General features: G+C 32.2%; 1 protein-coding gene across 1 annotated transcript in view; it reads left to right on the top strand.

Annotated features, from left to right (window-relative positions):
- Positions 1–23,270, top strand: part of LOC143059653 (uncharacterized) — a 31,151-nt gene continuing 7,881 nt past the window's right edge. Inside the window, exons 1-6 of the mRNA XM_076233180.1 lie at positions 1–202; positions 10,348–10,387; positions 12,014–12,184; positions 13,302–13,414; positions 14,289–14,430; positions 15,525–15,724. Coding sequence (XP_076089295.1) covers positions 95–202; positions 10,348–10,387; positions 12,014–12,184; positions 13,302–13,414; positions 14,289–14,430; positions 15,525–15,724 — 774 coding nt within the window. The 5' untranslated portion in view covers positions 1–94. The remainder of the gene's footprint in view (positions 203–10,347; positions 10,388–12,013; positions 12,185–13,301; positions 13,415–14,288; positions 14,431–15,524; positions 15,725–23,270) is intronic.

Below are 23,270 nucleotides of genomic sequence, written 5' to 3'. Positions count from 1 at the left end.
ATATAAAGAGTGTGATAAGAGCCAGTGTTTACTTCATAACTATAAGAATTTGATAAAAAGTTGATGCGTGTTATCTCACGAAGAAGATATCAAGATGTTTACGCTTAATTTCATTTATTTACATGGATTTATGATTTGTGTTTTTAACTCTTTTTCACCAGTAAAAACTTTAGATTGTATTCCATTACAGTTAAAGGAAACAGTAAGTGATTTATTAGTAAACAATTAATTATTTCATAGTTGTGTATTGCATGGCTACTTGTAAACAAATTTGAAGGATGCGTAGTGGTTTTCCAAGAAGACCAGACATTAATTTTGATAGTAAATTCCATTATTCGAGTACTTGTTCATTGTTTATAACAATTTCTAAAGTAAGCTGAGTTTGGTCAAATTGATTTAAATTCAATAGAATTTCATAATTCTACAACTCCTAAATTAACACATTTCGGTGTTGTTGCTACACATTTTTTGCTATACGTTAATTACTGTCACAAAAACCCGACAATACACGAATAAACTATTTTTTTCCACAGATTTTACTACTAAACTGGTTACAATTGACCCACATTTTAATATGGATTTGTAAGATTTAATCTGAATAATTTTTATCAATCAATCAACGGAAATTGATTTCTGATACATGTATTCATTCAACAGCGAAATATATCGAAGGGATATTCAAACCCATTAGTCAAAAACAGAATACCAATGCAATAGCAAAACAAACCCGACAAACAACGAAAAAACAAAAACCATTACAGAAAACACAACATAGAATACCAAGAATTGTGCAAGACGAACCCCACCAGAAAACGGGGTTGTACTCAGGAGCTCCAAGGTGTTATTTTAAGCAATAAATGTGTAAGATCTTGAAACATCGTTTTTCTCGAGCTAAGCATTCTTAGAGTGGGCTTCTTTTTGTGGCAACGATTGCTTACATTTGGAGAACAATTAATCCATGGAGAATTAAGAATAATAGGATTAATGGTTTAAGTACCTATTCAAATTTAGATTATAAATGCACGTATTTTTCTATTTTTGTTTTTTTATTAAATGATTAATTATTTGTTAACCACATGTTTTAAACTTCCTTCGTCTTTTCACTCCTTAAACCATTGAAACGCAGAACACTATAAATATCTATATAAAAGAGAAATTTAAAATAATAAAAACGCACGGTTTACCTGTATGTTAAGTATAATGTGTTTTTCATTTCATTTGTGTATGAAAACTTTGCAAAAAGCTAAAAAACAAAAAAAAAAGAAGAGTTCAAATCTGCATTGAACACGTCACGTACATGTACGTTAGTTATTCTGTGTTGTGTTTCAAAGCATTGATTTCTCCTAGCTACTTTTAGTAAGAATGTAGTAGATTCTATTCCGAGAATAGAACTCATTTTTCAAAATACGACCTCCTTGGTATGACAAAATCAAACATAAAATTGTAATAGTGTACTTGTAAATGATATTTTTTTGTAACGGTAAATATCAATTTACGATAAAGGAACGAGGAAGTAGCCCGGATATTGGACACCATTGTACTGACGATATCAATGTGAACTTTAAAAATCTTAAATCTTAAGAAATCTTTACACAACGAGATTTTTACACTTTTAAACTTTGGTGAAATTTCTATACAACTTTAATTCATTGACAAATGTGGAAATTATTTTTTTCCCAAATGAGTGAATAAGCCAGTAAATCGGGCATTTTTGCCGTATGTTGACTAGTACGTGTCTAAGGAGGAAAAATCCAATAGGGTTGGAAAAGGGCCGGGGGGGGGGGGTGGGGAGGGAACGTAAAACAATTTATTATTTTTTAGAAGAAAAAAATGTAGGTCAACATAAATCAATAATAGGTAAATTACGGCATTTAAAATTTCAGGCCTTTTCTTTAGAATATGTATATTTTGACAAAAGCACTTGTTTTTACAGGGTTTACACGGACATGACATTTACATAACTTATTATAACGGTGGAATCGATACACAAACTTATTTCTTCAAAATATAACATGCACTTCTATAATACATGTATCGACAAATAGTTAAAATTTAAGTCATTTGTAATTATTTTTTAGGGAGGGGGTGGGGTGATGTCATATTTTTCTTATGCCCTTTTTTCAAAATGTAATCTTTATTTACAATTGAGAAACTATTCGTCCTTTGATATTGGTCGTTCTTAGGTCAATCTTGTAAGTGTTTTTGCTGTTTTTCTCCTCATTTATTTATTTAATTATTGCCATTTTTTCCTTTCAATTGTATTAGAAAAATTATTATTTTTATGAAAACAATCTTCATGTACTGTGTATTTTTATGACTGAACTATTTACAGTACCAGGATTATAATTTAGTACGCCAGACGCGCGTTTCGTCTACATAAGACTCATCAGTGACGCTCATATCAAAATATTTATAAAGCCAAACAAGTACAAAGTTGAAGAGCATTGAGGATCCAAACTTCCAAAAAGTTGTGCCAAATACGGCTAAGGTAATCTATAATGTCTTGGATAGGAAAATCCTTAGTTTTTCGAACATGCATTTCAATTTTGACTACATTGACCATATCAACGTATTTCGTGTTCATTATTATTTCAATATTTCGTGAAAGTATGCTTTAATCTATGAACTAATCGTATATTTTGTAAAATATGTTCTACAATATTCTAAGGGCAAATAATGATAAACGAGCATAGTATATATGCATTCCTTAAATGGGCAATTTTTCTTTTCTTCATAAACTCCTCCACACCGGAGCACTATTATTTAAGAACATATAAACTTAAAACCACTTAACTATTATTTAAGAACATATAAACTTAAAACCACTTATCAACTGTGTCATTTTTTCTAAATGTCATATTGAATATAAATGTAGAAATAAGAAGATGTAATATGATATTCAATAAGAAAATATGCGTAAATGTAGCAAATATCAACATATTTCAAGAAAACATTTAAACTATCACTCAATGCCCAAATGACGTATATGTAATATCCGATAACGAGAAAGAGAGGAGGTCACATGGGATGTTTATTTCCCTAATTCCGCTTTTTCGGTAATTTTTCACACTTTTACACTTCCCAATTATGTCCATCCTTTCCCTCGAGACCCCCCTCCCCCCATTTTATCTCATATCTCCATTATTATGCACCTTAAATACAACATCCTAAAAGCGTGCATCACCACTTCAAAAGGCACTTGAACTTTTCAATTTTTTTTTTTTCTTAAATCAACTTTAAATTCAAAATTTCAAACATACATTTGTAGTTGGATATATAACGAAAATAATAATTGATAAAACACTCAAAGTTAAAGTTATAAGGATTATATTATCACAACACAGGAAAAAACAATATGAAGAGAAACATTTCTTGTGAGTAGTTGTCCGTTGCTTTTGAACTGCCCCCCCCCTTTTTTCATCTCCGTAGAAAATGGTTAAAATGCAAACTATCATATTCCATTTCCCAAAGTTGATGAATTCGTTAAATTCATTATGCATAAGACATATTAATTTGTCTACATGTAGTTGGATAAAAAGTAAAATCACAAAAATACTGTACTCAGAGGAAAATCAATTCGGAAAGTCTATAATCACATGGCAAAATCAAATAACAAAACGCATCAGAAACGAATGTACAAGAACTGTCATATTCCTGACTTGCTACAGGCATTTTCAAATGTAGAAAATGGTGGATATTTGCATCAATATATTTTTGAAGATGAACCGTGTCTTATCTCATCATTATGTATCTTTAACTTTTTATGTTCCAACCTCAAAAGTCTATTTTAAAACAACAGAGATTACACTTGTGATTAAATGTAATCAGTGTAATACGTTACAGACTGGGAAAAAAATATGTTTACGAAATAGTTATTTTGATAATAAGAGCTAGTTGCGTTTTATTTTTCCTTTCTTTTTTCTTTTTTACTATTATAGGTGCTGATTCAAACTATTTTTGAGAACATAATCTATTTACAAAATAATTATCTTTATCATGTTTATAATAAGAGTTACGTTTACTTTTCTTTTTTCTCTATCTGAAGATTTAAAACATTTAGAGATCAGTAAAGTTGAAAGGCACTGACCTTTCATAATTTGTGTGTATGGATAAGACTAGGAGAGAGAGTTTTGTTTAAGGTTTAAACTTTTTATTAGACTTCAAACACAAACAACCTATCTTTTTTCAACAGCATAGAGGAAAAACGTAAGATTGATTGATTGTTTGATGTTTAACGACAATTTCAACAGTATTGTGCTTCTATTATTTCGTGGTGGTAATTTTTTGTGTGTGCGGAGGAAGCCACAGTGGCAGGAGAGAACCCTCTACCTTTTGAAGAAAAAATGATAATCAATTAATATTAGAGTCAAATGCCGACGATCTGTCCCGTGCGGAATTCGAACTAACAACCGCAGTGTTGGCAGGTTTGTAAAACATTAGTTCGACTACTTGGACCACTGGACCATCGAGGCCCCCGAACAATGTAAGACATGACTTTTTGTTGTAATAACGTTTTGTATTAATTTCAACTATTTTAAAATAACTTCTTTCCTGGATTAAATTCCTTCACGAAATTTAGAATAAAAAAAAAACAACCCCCCTTTTTACAAAGATGAACAGTCACCACCTAAATAGTATATTCTACACTACCAACGGTATTTGATCTTTTTACGAATTGTTTATTAATCCAATTCTAAGTATATTAAACCCGGTAGTATCGTATGACCATAATATATGGATCAATTAAAGGAAAAAGATATTTGTTTGAACTGATAAAACAAAATATTCAATTTCACCATATTAAGACTAAGGTCGGATATTCGGTACATAACATAGATAACAATATAGGTATATTAAAACTAATAAATCAAATGAGTAAACAATGTTAACCCATGGAATACATGTTTCCGCTGATCCTTACCACCTTGCCAGGGGAACTACAAGAGTGTAGTATAAAACAGCATACACAAGGACTATGGGCCTTCTTTTACTTTAAGGGTCCCCAAACTATAGAGTAAGAGTTCATTCATGGTTATGGTTAGATAAGGAGATGTTTTATGTTAGGGTTAGGTTTTAGGGTTAGAGCTAGTCTTAGGTTAGGTATGGGTTAAGGTAAGGTTTAGGGTTAAGGATAGTTTAGTATAGCTCTATATGGGTTGGGACACTAAAGTAAAAGAAGGCCGGACTATGCAACACGAGTCAAACTATGCATATTAGTATACATGTATATATGCCTGTGCATTTCTGTTTTACCTCTTGCTAGGGGAACAAGTATTCTGTAGCATACCATAAAAAGGCCCGTTTATAGGGTTTTAAAGTTATGTTTCCCTACGTAGACTCACGTAATATTCAGGACATTATATAAATGAGGGTGTCATAAATTAATTAAGGACCTTAAAGTTTCTTTTTCTTTCAATATGAAGATCGCTGCCAAACAAATTGCTAAAATTTCACAACATTGCACATGTACAGCCAAACACATTGTAGTTCAATTTCTCAGCAGAATACAAATTTAATTTATAAGTGTATACTTTTGCTGTTTTAAGGAAGCATTCTTATGAACATAAAAGATAAACTTTACATAGATTGTTCCTTTTCCTGTCATTATTATTTTCATATCCGTGATACATAACAGGGATGCATTCAATTTTCTTGTCTCGTCTTCGCATCTTTTTTTCTTCTAATTCTTTCTGCAATGGATTCATTACTTGTATCTAAAATGAGCAAAATGAATGCATAATAATATACAAATAGAGAGACACATGTACATGTAAAAACTACTGAATTAATCGAAAAGAAATTAAAACTGATCCCATAAAGTGATATACGATTTATATGTTAGAAAAGAAAAAGATATTGGGTATCTATCTTTGACACAAAATCATTAGATGTATAACGAAAACCACAAAAAGCACAGAAATAACGCTTTTATTACTGTTCTTCGTCTCAAAGTCATAAACATTTGCTCGTTTGTGGATGTTAAACATCAAGTATGTAGGAATCACAAATGAAATGAAAAATCGCTAAAATCCTATTACAACTTAACTTACGCCATGCTCTTAATATAAACGAGTTAAGCTAGGTGGAACGGGGACCCAATTATTTGCCCCATTGGAACGCATTGAAAATCACAGTAAATACATAGGGTCCTGTTCAATAAATAATTTTGAATGCCTCCTTGGGACTTCTGGTTCATGTTAGGCATTCATTTTGAAGTGTCTAAGTACAATCTCAGTGCCTCATGACCGGCATTCCGTTGCAACATTTTGTTTTTATTGACAACAGGGTCAGTCTGTCTACTTCCGGGGAAGAATAAAGGCTAGAATTTAGGCAATTTACTTTATGTGCTGACGCCAGATTACATTTAAATCAATCAAAATTTTTACAGAAATTCAAACTAGAAAGCCTACCCTTTCAAATAAATCTACATTCAGTTACAGAACTAGTGAAATAATAACACTACACAATTTATAACAAAAGTTATATTTTTTTTTTAAGAACTACATTCGTTTAAAAATAAATTAAAAATATTATTTTTTTCATTTAAAAAAAAAAATCTTCTGTTTTAAAGAATTACATATACAAATCAAGCATACCCCATAACAAGGGTATAAAATATGAGACAAAGTCTTCAAATAGTCTGCTTAGTTCATTTAAAATACAATATAATAGGCTAGATGCAGAGAAGTTCTCACTTGTAGCTAAAACCAGTCAAGACAGCACCTCCTATAGTTTAACAGATGTGGAGGGAAATCCTTGATCTTCCTGACCGCTTAATGCTACTGTGCGTTGTTGTACTTTTGACTGCTCTAAATTTCCCACTAGTTCATATGTGTGTTCTCGTGGACACTGAAACTGTTGGTGGCTGAGATCCATGTACTTTAGTCCAAGTTCACCAACCTGAATATAGATAACAAAGACAAGTTAATAATGCAGGAACTTTTAAAAATGAAACTTAGGAAAGAAGCATTAATGAAAATGAAATTCAAACAGTGAAACTGTTAAAAGAGCACTAAGTGTTTTCTTAAGCAGCAGCTGATCTTCAAAAGTTCCAAAACCAAGGAAGATATAGCTCCATTCATCTACTGCTGAAATAGATACAGACAAAATTAACGGACTTCTCTTGAACTGAATTTTAATGTGCGTATTGTTATGCGTTTACTTTTCTACATTGGTTAGAGGTATAGGGGGAGGGTTGAGATCTCACAAACATGTTTAACCCCGCCGCATTTTTGCGCCTGTCCCAAGTCAGGAGCCCCTGGCCTTTGTTAGTCTTGTATTATTTTAATTTTAGTTTCTTGTGTACAATTTGGAAATTAGTATGTCGTTCATTATCACTGGACTAGTATATATTTGTTTAGGGGCCAGCTGAAGGACGCCTCCGGGTGCGGGAATTTCTCGCTACATTGAAGACCTGTTGGTGACCCTCTGCTGTTGTTTTTTATTTGGTCGGGTTGTTGTCTCTTTGACACATTCCCCATTTCCATTCTCAATTTTAAAATTAACGGTCCTTTTAAGGACCATCAAAATCTTTAAAAGGGAGTCTACAATTGTTGTACATTCAGTTTAAATTGCTTTTATAAGCTATATTATAGCCCTTCTCCTTAAATATCTTCCAAAAAATGTAAAATTATAGAGCCCCTGGCAAGTGTTTCTGAGTTTACACAATAATATTTGGTTATTTGTGTGATGCGGCTCTAACTAAATGTGAGCTGGATTCGCACACAACTTTCATAACTGAACGGTGGCACTTAAATGATTTATTTAATAGTCACAATTTATCAAAAACTTGTTAAAAAACCTAAAACTGAAACTATGGGTTTCTTTTCTTTTTCCAGGTCCCAGAAATAAGATACTAGAAAGAAATAAGCCCATATTTTCCATCTTTCACTGTCGCCTTATCCCATATAACACATTTAATATTTCTTGCCCTGTGGCTCTTTCTAATACTGTTTGCTGATATTTTTCGAATATCGCTCCATTTTAACTTACAAGTGTAGGAATACATATTACAGACAAAATGACCTTCCTGTGACCCCCTTTTAAACTTTAAATTGAAAAACAAACTTTTTTAAATTTCATAAATTTAAATTTCAATTTAATTTAAAAAGTTTATTTCAAATTTTAAAAATAATTACACCATTGTTTTCCTTATTGAATTTTGAAGCCTGTAGCCAAATATCATCAATGAAACTTCAAAAATGAACTTACAATTACAGATTGAAGTGTTCAAAACCTGCTCTCTGACAGGAACGGGGACCCAATTATTTGAGTTTCTACAAAAAGAAATCACCAATTCACCAACATTCCAACTGACTCCATTTTCAGAAAACGACATCTGTAACAAACATAAACTTTTAGCTACCGCTTTACAAGCAGAACCAAAAACAATGAAAGTCCCAACTATGTATTGGCTTCCGCAGCCACGTGACACAAAACACCTTACAAGTATAGATTTATTTCGTCTTCAAGCCATTGTTCCACTACTAAATTATCTATATAATTCTTCTTACCAGTACAGTACACTTGGCACAATCAAAAACCTGATAATAAATTGTTCAAATAAGGCCTTCGAAAATAGTGGAATTAATTACTTTTGGAGTGTCAAAAACTTGTTGGAAGTACTTGATAAATTGAATGCTTATATTGGTGATTTTGAATCTGTTCAAAGTTTTTGATTTTTCTACCCTATATACCACATTGCCTCACATTCTCATTAAGAAAAATTTCACACACCTAATTAAATGGTCATTTAAAAAGTCAGAATGTGAATATATATGTTCAAACTCTTGTAGGTCATTTTTAGTAGCAATATACAAAAAAACGTTGTCAATTGGACATGCTTTGATACTTTATCTGCCCTTGAATTTTTACTAGATAACATTTTTGTTCGCTTTGGAGATTCCGTATATCGTCAGGTTATCGGAATTTCAATGGGGACTAACTGTGCACCACTTATTGCGGACCTGTTTTTGTATTGCTATGAGTTACAATTTATGACAAAAATCAGCAAAGACCCATCGAAACAACATCTGATACACACATTTAATAATACTTTTAGATATTTGGATGATATTTTGGCTCTCAATAATGACGACTTCAGTATGTATACTTAAGAAATTTATCCTGTTAAACTTACTTTAAATAAAGGTAATACTAACAATGACCACTGCCCTTTCCTCGATCTTGATATCTATATAATTTATGGAAAGCTTAATACTAACATTTATGATAAAAGAGATGATTTCTCATTTCCTATCGTTAATTATCCATTTTTAGATGGTGACGTTCCCTTGTCACCATCTTACGGTGTTTATATATCTCAACTTGTACGATTCGCACGTATATGTAACAATGTTTTAGATTTTAACGAGAGAAATTTATGTATTACTGAAAAATTATAACATCAGGGTTTTCGATATCACAAACTAGTCAAAACATTTACTAAATTTTATCATCGGTATAAGGACATCATTCGTAAATATAGCTCAACATGCAGACTTCTTATACATACGTTCAGGTATTTCACATCCAATATTTTATGGAAATATTCTTTATAAAGCACAAAAATGTCAGTATTCACCTCAGAAGCTAACAAAACCTTTAAATATACTTATTAAGAAGGGATATAGTTACGATACTGTTGTCAGGTCATTAAAGATTGCATCTTTTGGCGTTAATATTGATTCATTTATAGAGTCTTTGCATCGGAACTAAAAACATTTATTTAAAAACCAGTTGTTGGCATGACACGGGTTGTGTTCTTCTCATATATGTTATGATGGTATGATACTAAACCCCTCACGGGGAGGACTGTGCCTGATATTCATATGATGAAGACATAATTTTTCAATCAGTTTAATTGAAGTCTGGAGCTGGCATGTCAGTTAACTGCTAGTAGTCTGATGTTATTTATGTATTATTGTCATCGTGTTTATTTTCTTTGGTTACATCTTCTGACATCAGACTCGGACTTCTCTTGAACTGAATTTTAATGTTCGTATTGTTATATATATATGCGTTTACTTTTCTGCATTGGCTAGAGGTATAGGGGGAGGGTTGAGATCTCACAAACGTGTTTAACCCTGCCGCATTTTTGCGCCTGTCCCAAGTCAGGAGCCTCTGGCCTTTGTTAGTCTTATATTATTTTAACTTTTAGTTTCTTGTGTACAATTTGGAGTTTAGTATGGCGTTCATTATCACTGAACTAGTATATTTATTTGTTTAGGGGCCAGCTGAAGGACGCCTCCGGGTGCGGGAATTTCTCGCTGCATTGAAGACCTGTTCATTCTCAATTTTATTTCGCCCCTCTTTTAAATTTTAATCTTTTTTTTTTTTTTACTTCAGACACCAGTAAGTTGTACGGCAGTTCTTTACAGGGGAGACGGTAAGCATAATTATATTTTATCAAGATCACCAGTTTTTAATCAACACGGATAATGTATTTTACAAGTCATTTTTCCCAGAATGACAAACTTTATGTTTTATGGCGCTTTTATGGTTCATATTTGACGAAACAAGGTCTTTAGGTTGCTTTTCTGTAAATATTGACAATGCAATATCCCATAGGAACTCCTTTTACGGCTAAAACTGTACCACTTTTACTATGAAGTTTTGAAAAAAATCTTATCCTAGAATTGAAAGTTCATATGCACCACAATTTTTTTCAAAGGTCAAAATATAGGGCTGTGCGGCATATTTTCAACGTTTATATGCCCTGAACTTCTCAGAGTTTAAACTAACACTAATTTTCTTAACTACCCCTACCTCGAATGAAAGGTTACCACATATTTCAATGTAAACAATATGCACATGTTTATTTACTGGTAACATTCCCAAGTTATGTCTCTGTGAGATGGAACACAGAGAGCATACCCAAAAGAGGCGTGTTTTGAGAAACAGCTGTATTTACAAAGTGCAACCTATAACAAGAGTAGTTATACAATATTACTGTTGTTTGGTTGAAATTCAAAATAGAGATTAATATGAACTGTTGTTTCTTTGTTGTTTACTATACATATTAATATGAACCGTTGTTTCTTTGTTGTTTACTATACATATTAATATGAACTGTTGTTTCTTTATTGTTTACTATACATATTAACATGAACTGTTGTTTTTTTTCTCAAGATACCGATTGATATAAAGTGCTTTTATATTGTTTTCCGTTAGCTTATTGTTCATGGTACAAGGTGGTTTGTTGTTGTTTGCGATACAATGTTTTAGATTAATCTGAACTGTTGTTAGATTATTGTTAACGGTACATGTTGCTTTGTTGTTGTTTGCGATACAATGTTTTCGATTAATCTGAACTGTTGTTAGATTATTGTTAACGGTACATGTTGCTTTGTTGTTGTTTGCGATACAATGTTTTAGATTGATCTGAACTGTTGTTAGATTATTGTTAACGGTACATGTTGCTTTTTTGTAGTTTACGATTCAATGTTACTGAATAATCTGTACTGTTGTTTTGTTGTTTTTTACGATACATATTAAACTGAAATTGTTTATTAGTTGTGAGGTGAACCACATTTTGAACTTACTCCAAAAACTAAGGTAACAACTTTTGCAATGAGAGGAACTGCAAACGTTTGTTCCTGAGACTGTTTGGTGATTGAATTGTGTTTACGATACAGTTTAATCTAAACTGTTGTTTTGATAATGTTATTGTTCACAACACTTGTTACGGTAACTTTGTTTCTGCTTGAAATATATAAGCACCTAAAACACCAGGTTTAATCCACCATTTTCTACATTTGAAAATGCCTGTACCAAGTCAGGACTATGACAGTTGTTGTCCATTTGTTTTTTATGTGTTTTTTTCTTTGATTTTTTGCCATGTAGTGATTAGGGACTTTCCGATTCGATTTTCTTCTGATTGCAGTATTTTTGTGATTTTACTTTGAACAATGTAATACTAACTGCACCTAGTCTATCTAGATCCTTAACAACTATAGAAAGATGATCACCGGCGACGTTTGTGATGTGTTTTTTTTTTCTCTTTCTTTTATAGCTTGTAATGAAACTGAGTTGGAATCGAAGTATACAGATTTGTATGGTAAAGATATTTACCCGGGATGTCCTGATGACCTACAGTTAAAACCTATCATGGAAATTCATCCGCGTTATCCAGATACTGGTTATCGTCCAGGATTTGTTGTAACAATAAAACCTCCGCGCACTGGTAAATATATAGCATGTAGCAACAGTAAAACCAACTCGCACTGGTAAATAAGGCATGTAGTTAAGTAGCAGTAAAACCGCCACACACTGGTAAATTAATTATGTGTAACAGTGAAACCTACACACACTGGTGAACTTTCAGTGTTGACATTCTTTTCTCTTTTCTTTTAAATGAATTAACCACATGCGGAATACATAAATGTACATGTGCAACCCGTTTTCTACTCAAGGTTTATAAATTAAAGGTAAAGACGGATTCAAATGTCGAGAATGCAAGTCAATAATACACCAGTGGTATTAGCTAATGGCCCTATTATGATTTGTTGTTATTTGTGATTGAATTCGGCATGGGAAATATAAGTGTGTTTTTGGTGTTTTGAATAATCATATCATTTCCGCATTCGCGGAAATCTGCTACGTATTACTTGTGTTTGACTTAAACAACAATATGTAATATTTGTGTATGGACGCCCCTGATTATCTATTCTCATCGACAGAGCGGATATTACAATCGGGGAAATGATTACTACGAGGATGCGAAAAACACTTAAATGTTCGTTAGATAGAAAATATAAATGTCGAACAAATTTTATATTTACTGAAAAGACCGCCTGAAGATACCACGGGGACAACCAAAAATAAAAAATTGAAGGAAAAAAAAAACTTGACAGTGTCATGCCCCAATCCCCAAATGACTAACAGACAATCGAAACATTGCACAAAAAACTAAACCAAGATTGTATTTTTTTTTTTTTTTTGTGTACAAAGCTTTCTTGTTTGAATTGTTTTACATTGTCATTTCGGGGCCTTTTATAACTGACTATATGCGATATGGGCTTTGCTCATTGTTGAAGGCCGTACGGTGACCTATAGTTGTTAGTTTATCATTTGGTCTTTTGTGGAGAGTTGTCTCATTGGCAATCATACCACATCTTCTTTTTTATATATAAGCAACGCAAACTCCACCAAAAACCGGAGTCCGCAGATTCTTATCAGATTGAGTTACAATGTATATCGGTCGTGGTTTAGTTGGCAAGTAAAATTTCGATCACAAGTCTCTATATAGATATTCAAAGTCATACATTGAGTAATATACTCGGGGTACTTTATATTTTCAGCTGATTTCCTGGCTGTAAAAGGGTTTCAGTTGGATTACCAAGATAGCATTGGAAATAAGAGATGTATAGTGTTAGAACTTGTCAACACAATACTTACAGTAAAACATAAGGAAGTATGTAATTTTGTAGTTATACGTACAGGCGGAACAATGTAAAGCAAAGACATTATGGTTTTTTACTTCCTTTAAAATATTTTTATGGTATTTTAGTTGAGTTGCAGATTTTAAAATGAAAATGGAATAAAGTAAAACACGCGCCGTTTGTTTTCTTTTTTTTTTTTTGGTTTTGGTTAATTTTTTTTTATTTCCATAAATTTCAAATTTAAAAAAGGAGACGGATTATTATAATCACTTGTGGCTTGTTTTCTGAATCCTAATTGTGAATGTGTTTATAATTATACTTGTATTATTCATACTAAAATATTGTTAAAACCAAATTTCAAATTCTTTATTTTCCTTATCAAAGGACCCTATTTGGCCATACAAGTTTTAACGCGTTCTTTCATAGGCTCACACAATCCTTTTGTTTTAAGTCCTGTCAATTCGATTAAGTTATACTTATGTGCATGAACAACGACATCATAGGTGTGATAAAGTGGTATGGCTTGGTAGGTAAAGAAAGATAACTCTATATTTATAATTGAACCTTTTACGAAGTAGCTTGCTGATTGTTGGTTACTTATTCAAAGTTCAGTGGCAAATATTTCATGCATGTTAAGGCCGATCAATCAGAGGCTAGTTACATGCCTATAATTCATATTTCAAATTTGATGTTATAGTAAAGTGTTATTTGTTTCTTTATTGCTTTTTATTGCTTTTCTGTTTTTGGTTAAGCTATCTAAAATATGTGTATACATGTATAACGTTTTTCTAAAAAAAAAAAAAGATTAAATTCTGATCATAGAACTACATTGGAGCAAGTGTCCTGTGTTCACATTATACAAAAGAATCCAACAATATGCCATGTATCTATATTTTTCAAATGTAGAATGACTTGAAGTTTCAAGTGAAAATATATCCACTGGCACAAGACAACAGGGATTACATCTTCAATGCTTACAGTCTACCGACACCCAAATATACAGAGGAGAAAGAATTTCAAACCAGATATGGACAAACTAATAAGTGGGGTAAGATTTCTTCGTTTTAGGTTAGAATGTTTTACAAGAGACATTTGGAAGGCATTTTCACCCCATATGTCCCGATTCAAATACATTGATCGTCAACCAAAAAATAAAAGGGTTCCGACCACCATTATCCTCTCTTGATTCGCCAATTATCTTTAGGTCTTTAAATTTGGGGTCTGTTGTTTGTTTGCTTATTTTTTGTTTGTTTGTTTATTTTCCTTTGGCCATGTAGGTATCTGTATTTTAACGACCGATTGGTATGATTGTCATCTTGATTACTGATCCTACTTATTTATTTATTTTCAAGATTAATAGTATGATTTTTTTATATCAAAATCACACTTATTGTATTACAACGATTTCGATAGCATGATAAAGATACTAAAACAAATCCTATCAGTGGAACATATTTACTCTACATTGAACCATCCAAGTGATAATTGTAACACAACTGTAGTAATCGATTCCTTTCTGAAACTCAGAACATTTCCGGTTTTGTGGGATTGTGGGATTCGTCTTGTTCCATCTTTGGTTATCTGTTTTACATTTTTTGTGCTCTGGTACATTTTTCATTGTAATAACTGTCTGATCTACATTTTTGTACCTCGCCTTTGTTCGTGAAATTTATAGGTTTCATAACGAGTGAGAATGGGATATCGCTTGATATCAACTCGAGTTATATAATTTCAATATGAATCTTCGGCGAGTTTATCATACTATTCAAATTAAAAAAAAAAGAAGCGTTGATATCCAGCGATATACTATTTTCACAAGTTGTTAAACCGCGCAGTGAGTCGAATGGTTTTGGTTCAACACAATTGTTACTAAAAATAGACGAAAATACAATTCTATTATGTTTGTGGCTTGTTATCTATTTCTTGCATGAATATATTTTTTGTGTGCCACACTGTGCGGATTGTGATACGAAAAAGTGATACGAAGATCGCCATTACTTTGCTTTAATTTAACTTTGATTAGCTTATTGTCGAAGAAGAAGTCGATTTTATTTGCGCTATTAATGCATTCAACAAAGATCCAATCTTCAAATGAACTCTTCTTCTAACTCATATCTATAATAAGTGCTTTATTTTTAATAGAATTACAGTTTTCATATCAATGGAGAACGACAATTGCTTTCTATGTCAACCAGAAAGACAGATTTATTGACTTCCGGTTTGTACCAGCTCCAGCAGAATTACAATTCTACTGGTATAACATAACATTGTCGAGAATTGTATCAAAAGAAGGCACATCTCTGGAAGACAGACACACAGTATCATCTATGGGAACAAACCTGGTAAGATATTTGACAATTAAATTATTTGTATGCCCCATTTATGGGCATTATGTTTTCTGGTCTGTACGTGCGTCCGTCCCTCTGTTTGTTCGTCCATCCCGCTTCAGGTTGAAGATTTTGGTCAAGGTATTTTTGATCATGTTGAAGTCCAATCAACTTGAAACTTGATACACATTTTCCCTATGATATGATCTTTCTAATATTAACGCAAAATTAGAGTTTTGATCCCAATTTCACGGTCCATTGCACATAGCAAATGATATTGCGATTGGGCCATCCGTGTACTATAGACACATTCTTGTTTAGCATTGAATCTATATTATTTATCTTTATTTTATCATAAGTTAAATTCTCCCTCATGAATTCGTCCGAATTTAAAACATTTCTATACTAAATACATGGCTAAATAAGAGACAAGTCATAATTTAGGTTTGTTTGCTCGCAGTAACTTCGATAAAACAAAGGAATAAATAATTTGAGAACTATATGCCAAGATTCAAGGAAACAGCCATTTGAGATTTTAAATTGTCTTTAATATACCCATCTTTGGCTTTATCAGAAGCCCATCTACCGTGGACTTTAAGTAACCTATCAGAGACTCCTCTATTAGCCCCCGTAGAAGCGCCACCACTTCTCAAACTATGAAGCCCAAACTTAAACTTATCCAAACCAATATCTGATAAACTCTCTAACAAAATTTCTCTCGCTCTGTTATAGGACAATGGACATAAATCTGTACCTGTTGCAGCTATAACAACAGAATTACCCCTTCTGTATAAATCAGTTTTGCTTTTATCAATGCAAATTTTAACATGACTGACTTGAAACTCAATATTATTCATCTTAATGTTAGCCAATTCACTATACCTCAAAAATCCAGAAAATCCTAACAGAAATAATACTACTACACGCAATTTTTTGAGATTATTATGATCTCCGAACTTCAAAACAATTTTCCTTAATATATCTGGCGTAATAGGTTCTTTTTTGTTTATATGTTTACTTAGCAATCTCCTTCCTCCTTCATAAATAAGACCAAGGAATTTGTCTGAACAAGGATTATGTTTGAAATTAAAGTCATGAAACCATTTTATTGAATAAAAACTTGCATCTAAAATCGCAACACTGGATCCCTGTTGAATGATTCCACCTATATACATAGAAATCGTAGTAGTTGTCGCTGGTAAACACTCAAGTGAACATGAAACACACCATTTTTCAAACTTTTTAAAATAGCACTTGTATTTCTTAATTGTAGAATTTGATCTAGACGATTCGACAAAAGAGGGTAAATCTCGTATGATACTGGCAAATCTTGAATCATTGGCATAACACTCAAATTGTTTCCATTGATCTGTAAAATAAATATAATAATGAATACCAAGTAATAACTATAAACAAAGTAAATATAATTAACATTACTACTATAAATGAATGCGGCATTTCCCTCGCAAACAACCCAGTGCGGCATTTCCCTCGCAAACAAAATAATGCGGCATTTCCCTCGCAAACAAATGAGTGCGGCATTTTCCTCGCAAACAAATGAATGCGGCATTTTCCTCGCACACTTACTGTGGCATTCAACCTCACAGTATTTAAAAAAGTCATATACTTATATATATACAGTGGCATTAACCCTCACTGTATTCATAAACAATTAATATGTTAAATTTAACGTTCTTTCGAATATAGTCTCATATCTGATAACTGCGGCAAATAACCATCGCAGAAAACTAAATCAACTACAGTCTGTATACAACATTCAATGCATAAATCTCAATACTTCGAGAAATCCAACAACAAAACATATACATTACTGTTAAAAGGTCTCTGTGCAAATATACTCTTTTCTTGTGAACCTTTTGTAAAAAAGTTCATAGGTTTTACATACTCTCTAAAGTCTATAACAAAAGATTTAAATCTGTCTGAAAACCTATTCACTAAAATAGGCCAAAATAAGGCTGATGGCCATTTAGGTACAACTAAAGTGCCTTTAGCTTTACATAATCGCATGTGATTTAAACACTTGCTAACTAAACAAACTGGTGGAACTAACCAGTTATTATGAGCAGACCAATCATATGCGAAAGCATCAACCCCGGAAGTATCCGGTGAATAATATCTAGAGTTAAAATAGTCTACTTTTTTGTTTTTCGAATCTGCAAAACGATCACATGTGAATGGTCCCCATAATTTATCAAAATATATAAAAATTTGATAGGAAACACCCCAATCGTCATAATCAAAAATTTTGCTCAGATAATCTGCATAAGTATTTTTATCTCTAGGTATCCATTCAACATCCAAGAAAATATTATGTGACAAACAAATATGAAATAAGCTTAAAGCAATGTCTTGTAATTCTACTTTCATGCTACCCTTTTTAACAATCTGTACTACATTTTGGTTATCTGTATAAAGTTTTTTTTAAACAAATTTTCCTGTTAAATCAGATTTGAAAGAAGAAATATTCTTTTCTACAGTTTTCAATTCTCTCCATGTAGAACTTTTGCTTCTTTCATGACCATCAAACATAAAATGTACAATTTTGTTATCATTCATTATAAACCCTGCTCCGGCATACTGACTAGCGTCAGTGAAAATTACACGCTGTGGTATTCTATTTATAGGTACAATGCGTTGGAAAGATAATGACTCGCATTCAAAATACCAAAATTTTAGTTCCTTCAAAATGTTGTCATTTATAGGGATGAGGTCCGTGGAACACTTATCAATTCAAAGTTTTAAAAAGTTTTAAAATTTTTGATTTTTGGAATTTTTATCAAAGTTTCAAAATATCAAAATTCCAAATTGTGTAAAAGTTTTGAAATTTTGAAATTTTAACCAAATAATTAAAATATTAAAATTCTAAATATCGTTTATAAATTTGATAGTTTAGAAATTTGATCAAACTTTTAAAATACTAAACCCAATGTGCAATTTTGATTATTTCACTTTTTGAAAGTTTGATTTTTTAGATTTTTGATTAAAATATCAAAAAGAGAAAAGGGGCGAAAAGAGGGGTACTTGTAAACTGTAAAACGAAATAAAAGCGGAACGAAACGAAACAAAATGAAATGAAGACATACTGATACTTAAAAGTTAATGTAAAATATAAAACCACAGACAGGCAGTTGTAACAGGTGAAAAATTGGATGACAAAATAAATATTTCCCAAAAGAAGAGAATTCATTTTAAACGCACGGCTCTGATACTGACCATTTTACTTGCTAGTTTTCCCAGCACCCATATTTTAAGAGTAACAGTAAAAATAACCAACTCGCAGTAGGTCAAATAGTATGGTAAGGTTGAGTATATAAAAAGAAGATGTATATATATATTCTACTGAACTTTAAGCAATAAAATGTCTCAATACACATTGTATTATCTCATTTGATTTCAAATTTTTCTGTTATGCTTTACGACTTCTTACTTTCTGCAATCACGTCGGCAGATGAATATATCATTCCATGTACATTTTGAACGATCGTCTTTAACGTTTTAATCAACTATTTCTGTTCTTTATAAATTGTTGGTCTTAAATATTCAGCTTTGAGCGTTCCTGAAGAAGATAGATCCAGAAAAGCGTTTCGGTCGTAAATTCTAACGTTTTGTATTCATTATTTTTTATCGAATGCATGACGATCACATATTGCCTTGCGGCTTGTATCAACGATTTCAGGTCTAAGTATTGGTACAGCAGGAATACTGAATTCATGGTGTCGCAATGAACGTTGTGCTTGTCTGAAATGTGGGAGGTTTTTGATATTTTTTTACGCTGAAGTTCAGAATAAGACCAATATTAGTAGCTTGGAGCCAGGATACTGCTATAAGGTATCTACATAAAGTCACCATAGATAGATACTAGAATGTAAAATATGAAGTTGCGCCAGACGCGCGTTTCGTCTACAAAACACTTATCAGTGACGCTCGAATCAAAATAAGTTAAAATGGCCAAATAAAGTCGTTAACATCCAACTAATTGTTCTGGTTTTGCAAACGCTGTATACATTCATATCATAAACGTATAACATAAACATTATTTTCAGCCTTCATATTTATGTAATAGTTGCCGCTGTACATTAATCGCCCATCTATCAATTTGTATGTGTCGGCGTTTGGAAATTGAAAATCATTTTAAAAAGTTTATATCATGCAGTGATAAATAGTTATATTTTTGGGAATCCGATATATAAATATAGTCACTAAAGTGACACTTTTTTTTTACTTGGATACTTCCATGAGGGGCTTTAATACAGGTACATAAAAATATTCTGATCTCCAATTTGCTGGAGAAAACAAAATCTGTGCAAGCAGAGGACAAAAAAAAATTCTGAATCCAGATTTCCCGCATGCCTTATAGTATTTATAACTTCTGAACCAAATAATTTGATTAATAGCGATGAAAAACTTATTTTTTTTTCTTCACTTCGACAAAACAACCATATTCCCAATTTTTAAGTTAAATGGTTGCACCCTTAGACAACGTTTGGACTGATGCTTGTACAAAATATACGCATTTACCATAATATATTCATTAGGGGCCCTAAAGGACCAACCACTGTTTTCAAATAAAAAATAAAAGGAAATGATTTTTTTTTGTATGAAGGGATATCATTGTTCCGTATTTGTTACTTGTGCATTTTTAAGAGCATATCCATGAACATAGATATAGCCAAACAGTTTTTTTTCTGACGGTGAGAATTTCTTCCCTTTAAGATATATAAGCTACTGTTACCTGCTTAAATTAAATATTTAATAAAAAGTATACCTTCATGTGCTACTATTTGAGTAAAACGAGGTCGAAATTTCACTGGATCTTTGAAATCGAAATTCTGATTTGTGGACATATTTTTCCTCCCGACAGAAATGCACAACGTTTTTGTTTTAAAAGATAAACACAAGCTGTTTTTTGTAAATTATTTATAAGTTCTCTCTTGCATGTATCATATAAATTTATTTAATATCTTGTTTATAAATAACTTAAAATTGTCAAATGTTTAGGAACAACCTATTTTAAATTATCAATTTTTGGTTGCCAGTGACAAGTGTTTATGAACAGATAAGCAATAAATCCAACAGGGAGCCTGTTATTCATATGATGAAGTTATTATCTTTTGATTAGCTTAATTGAGGTCTGGAGCTGGCATTTGTCAGTAACTGCTAGCTTTATATATAGTAGTACTTTGTTAATTTATTATCATTGTCATTTTGATTAGTTTCTTTTGTTTCCTTTTCTGACATGGGACTTGGATTTATTTAAAAGTGCGTTTAACTGTGTGTATTGCTGTGGGTTTGTTTTTTTTACATTTACTAGATGTATAGGGGAAGGGTTGTGATCGCACGAAACATGTTTACCCCGCCGCGTTTGTGCGCCTGTCCCAATTCAGGAGCCTTTGGTCCTATAAGTTTTGTATGATTTTAATTTTAGTTCATTGTTATATTTCGTAGTTAAGTTAGTATGACGTATATTATCACTGAACCATCACTGCACCATCACTGAACCATGGTCGTGTTCAGGGTACCCCTCTTTTCGCCCCTTTTCTCTTTTTGATATTTTAATCAAAAATCTAAAAAATCAAACTTTCAAAAAGTGAAATAATCAAAATTGCACATTAGGTTTAGTATTTTAAAAGTTTGATCAAATTTCTAAACTATCAAATTTATAAACGATATTTAGAATTTTAATATTTTAATTATTTGGTTAAAATTTCAAAATTTCAAAACTTTTACACAATTTGGAATTTTGATATTTTGAAACTTTGATAAAAATTCCAAAAATCAAAAATTTTAAAACTTTTTAAAACTTTGAATTGATAAGTGTTACACGGACCGGATGACATCGTCCCATGCAGATCTACAACAGACTAGCATATGCATTATGCTTCGTCATCATTTGACAAACGTTACCAAGAGCAGGAATCATAGAAATGATTTTTCCACATATTTTAGCAATACATCTATAAGTCAAAATAGTTTTGCCATCTACTACGCTCGATATTACCAGCTTTAAAGCAAATAATTTTTTAAGCGATATTTCTAAAGTACAATCTTTAAAGTTCCAAACAAAACCTAACCAATCAATATTGTGTACTGGTTCCCAGACACTCTTTTCTGTATTAGCAATAAAACCGGAAAGCAGTAAATCATTTTTTACTGTTTTCGATAATTCAAAACATGTATCAAAATTTTCTGCTGTACCCATACCATCATCTAAATAAACCACCAAGGGAAATCCTAAAGATCTCCAGTATTTATCTAACACACGTACTGTCTTGGTAAATATATGACCAGCTGATGAAAGTCCAAAAGGCAAAACCGAAAAAGTAAAATAACGCACTGTATCACCATATTGCCAAGAAAATCCTAAATATTTTTGGTGATCAGGGTGAATTTCTATATGGTGATAACCAGACTTTAAATCAAATTTAAACCCAAAACCGCTAAAATTTACAAATGTCATAGCTTATTTAACCCCTTCAAATTTAACTTTTTGTTTCTCGACAAATTTATTAACATGTCTCAAATCTAAGACTAATCTTTCTTTACCCGTACTATTTACCGACACAGTAAGTGGATTAACGACAAATGGTCGATTTACTTCTTTTATACATTCTTTAGTTAAAAGTTCTTCAATAGAATTTTCCACAAATTCTGAGTGTTTTAACGCGGATCTATTATTACTTAGAAAAATAGTCGGTGGTTCACTCAGAAAAGGAATTCTATAACCAAAATTAATAACATTCATTATAAAATCATTAGCGTTAAGTACATTTTTCCAAAACAATGCATGTTTTCTTAAATTTCCTTTCACATTTATAAGATTTAGACAAGATTTTTTCTCATACTTGTTAACAAATTGAAAACAATACTCAACTTCATCTATGTCTGTATCTGTTTTGTTACTGGGGCTTTCCTGTGTTCTGTTCCTGGAACTTTGTTGCACCAACTGTCGCTGTAGGAATCCTTTTTTCGGTGCAGTTCCTTGCAAAGTGCCCGGGCTGGTTACAATAGAAACACTTGTAACTTTCTGACTTGCCTGCTTTGGAGAACTCGGTATCACTGACTTGACCAAGGCCACGAAAAAAACTCCTAGAATTGAATTCTCCTTTTCCGGAACCACTATTGGAAGATTCTGGTTTACTGTACGGCTTGGAACTTCTTTTACGAGAAGCCCTGGAAATAGCAGCACGCAAATCACTAGCATCTTCTTTATTGTCGGCCAACGGACTATCCAAGTATTCTTTAACCGTGTCCCATCCATGCTTGTCGACTATCTTTAGAATTTTGTTACGCTTACGGATGATTTCCCTTTCCTGGGAAATGATTTCACTAACTTCGGAAGCGTTTCCAAGCTTTATACAACTTTCAACGGCAGCAAGCCTCTCCAGACGCTCGGTATTAAACGAATGTTGCACTTTAATTCCCTCACTATGGAATACAAATTCTGGTTGATCGACACCGGTTGCTTTAACACTTTTTCCTAAACGAGCTTCAAAATGATTAATCAAGGAATGTTTTTGCTTCTCTAAAGCATTGTTCAAAG

Source organism: Mytilus galloprovincialis, chromosome 14 (assembly GCF_965363235.1).
Source record: "Mytilus galloprovincialis chromosome 14, xbMytGall1.hap1.1, whole genome shotgun sequence".
Lineage (NCBI taxonomy): Eukaryota > Metazoa > Mollusca > Bivalvia > Mytilida > Mytilidae > Mytilus > Mytilus galloprovincialis.
Note: the sequence above shows the minus strand (reverse complement) of the source record. Positions and strands in the feature narration are given on the sequence as shown.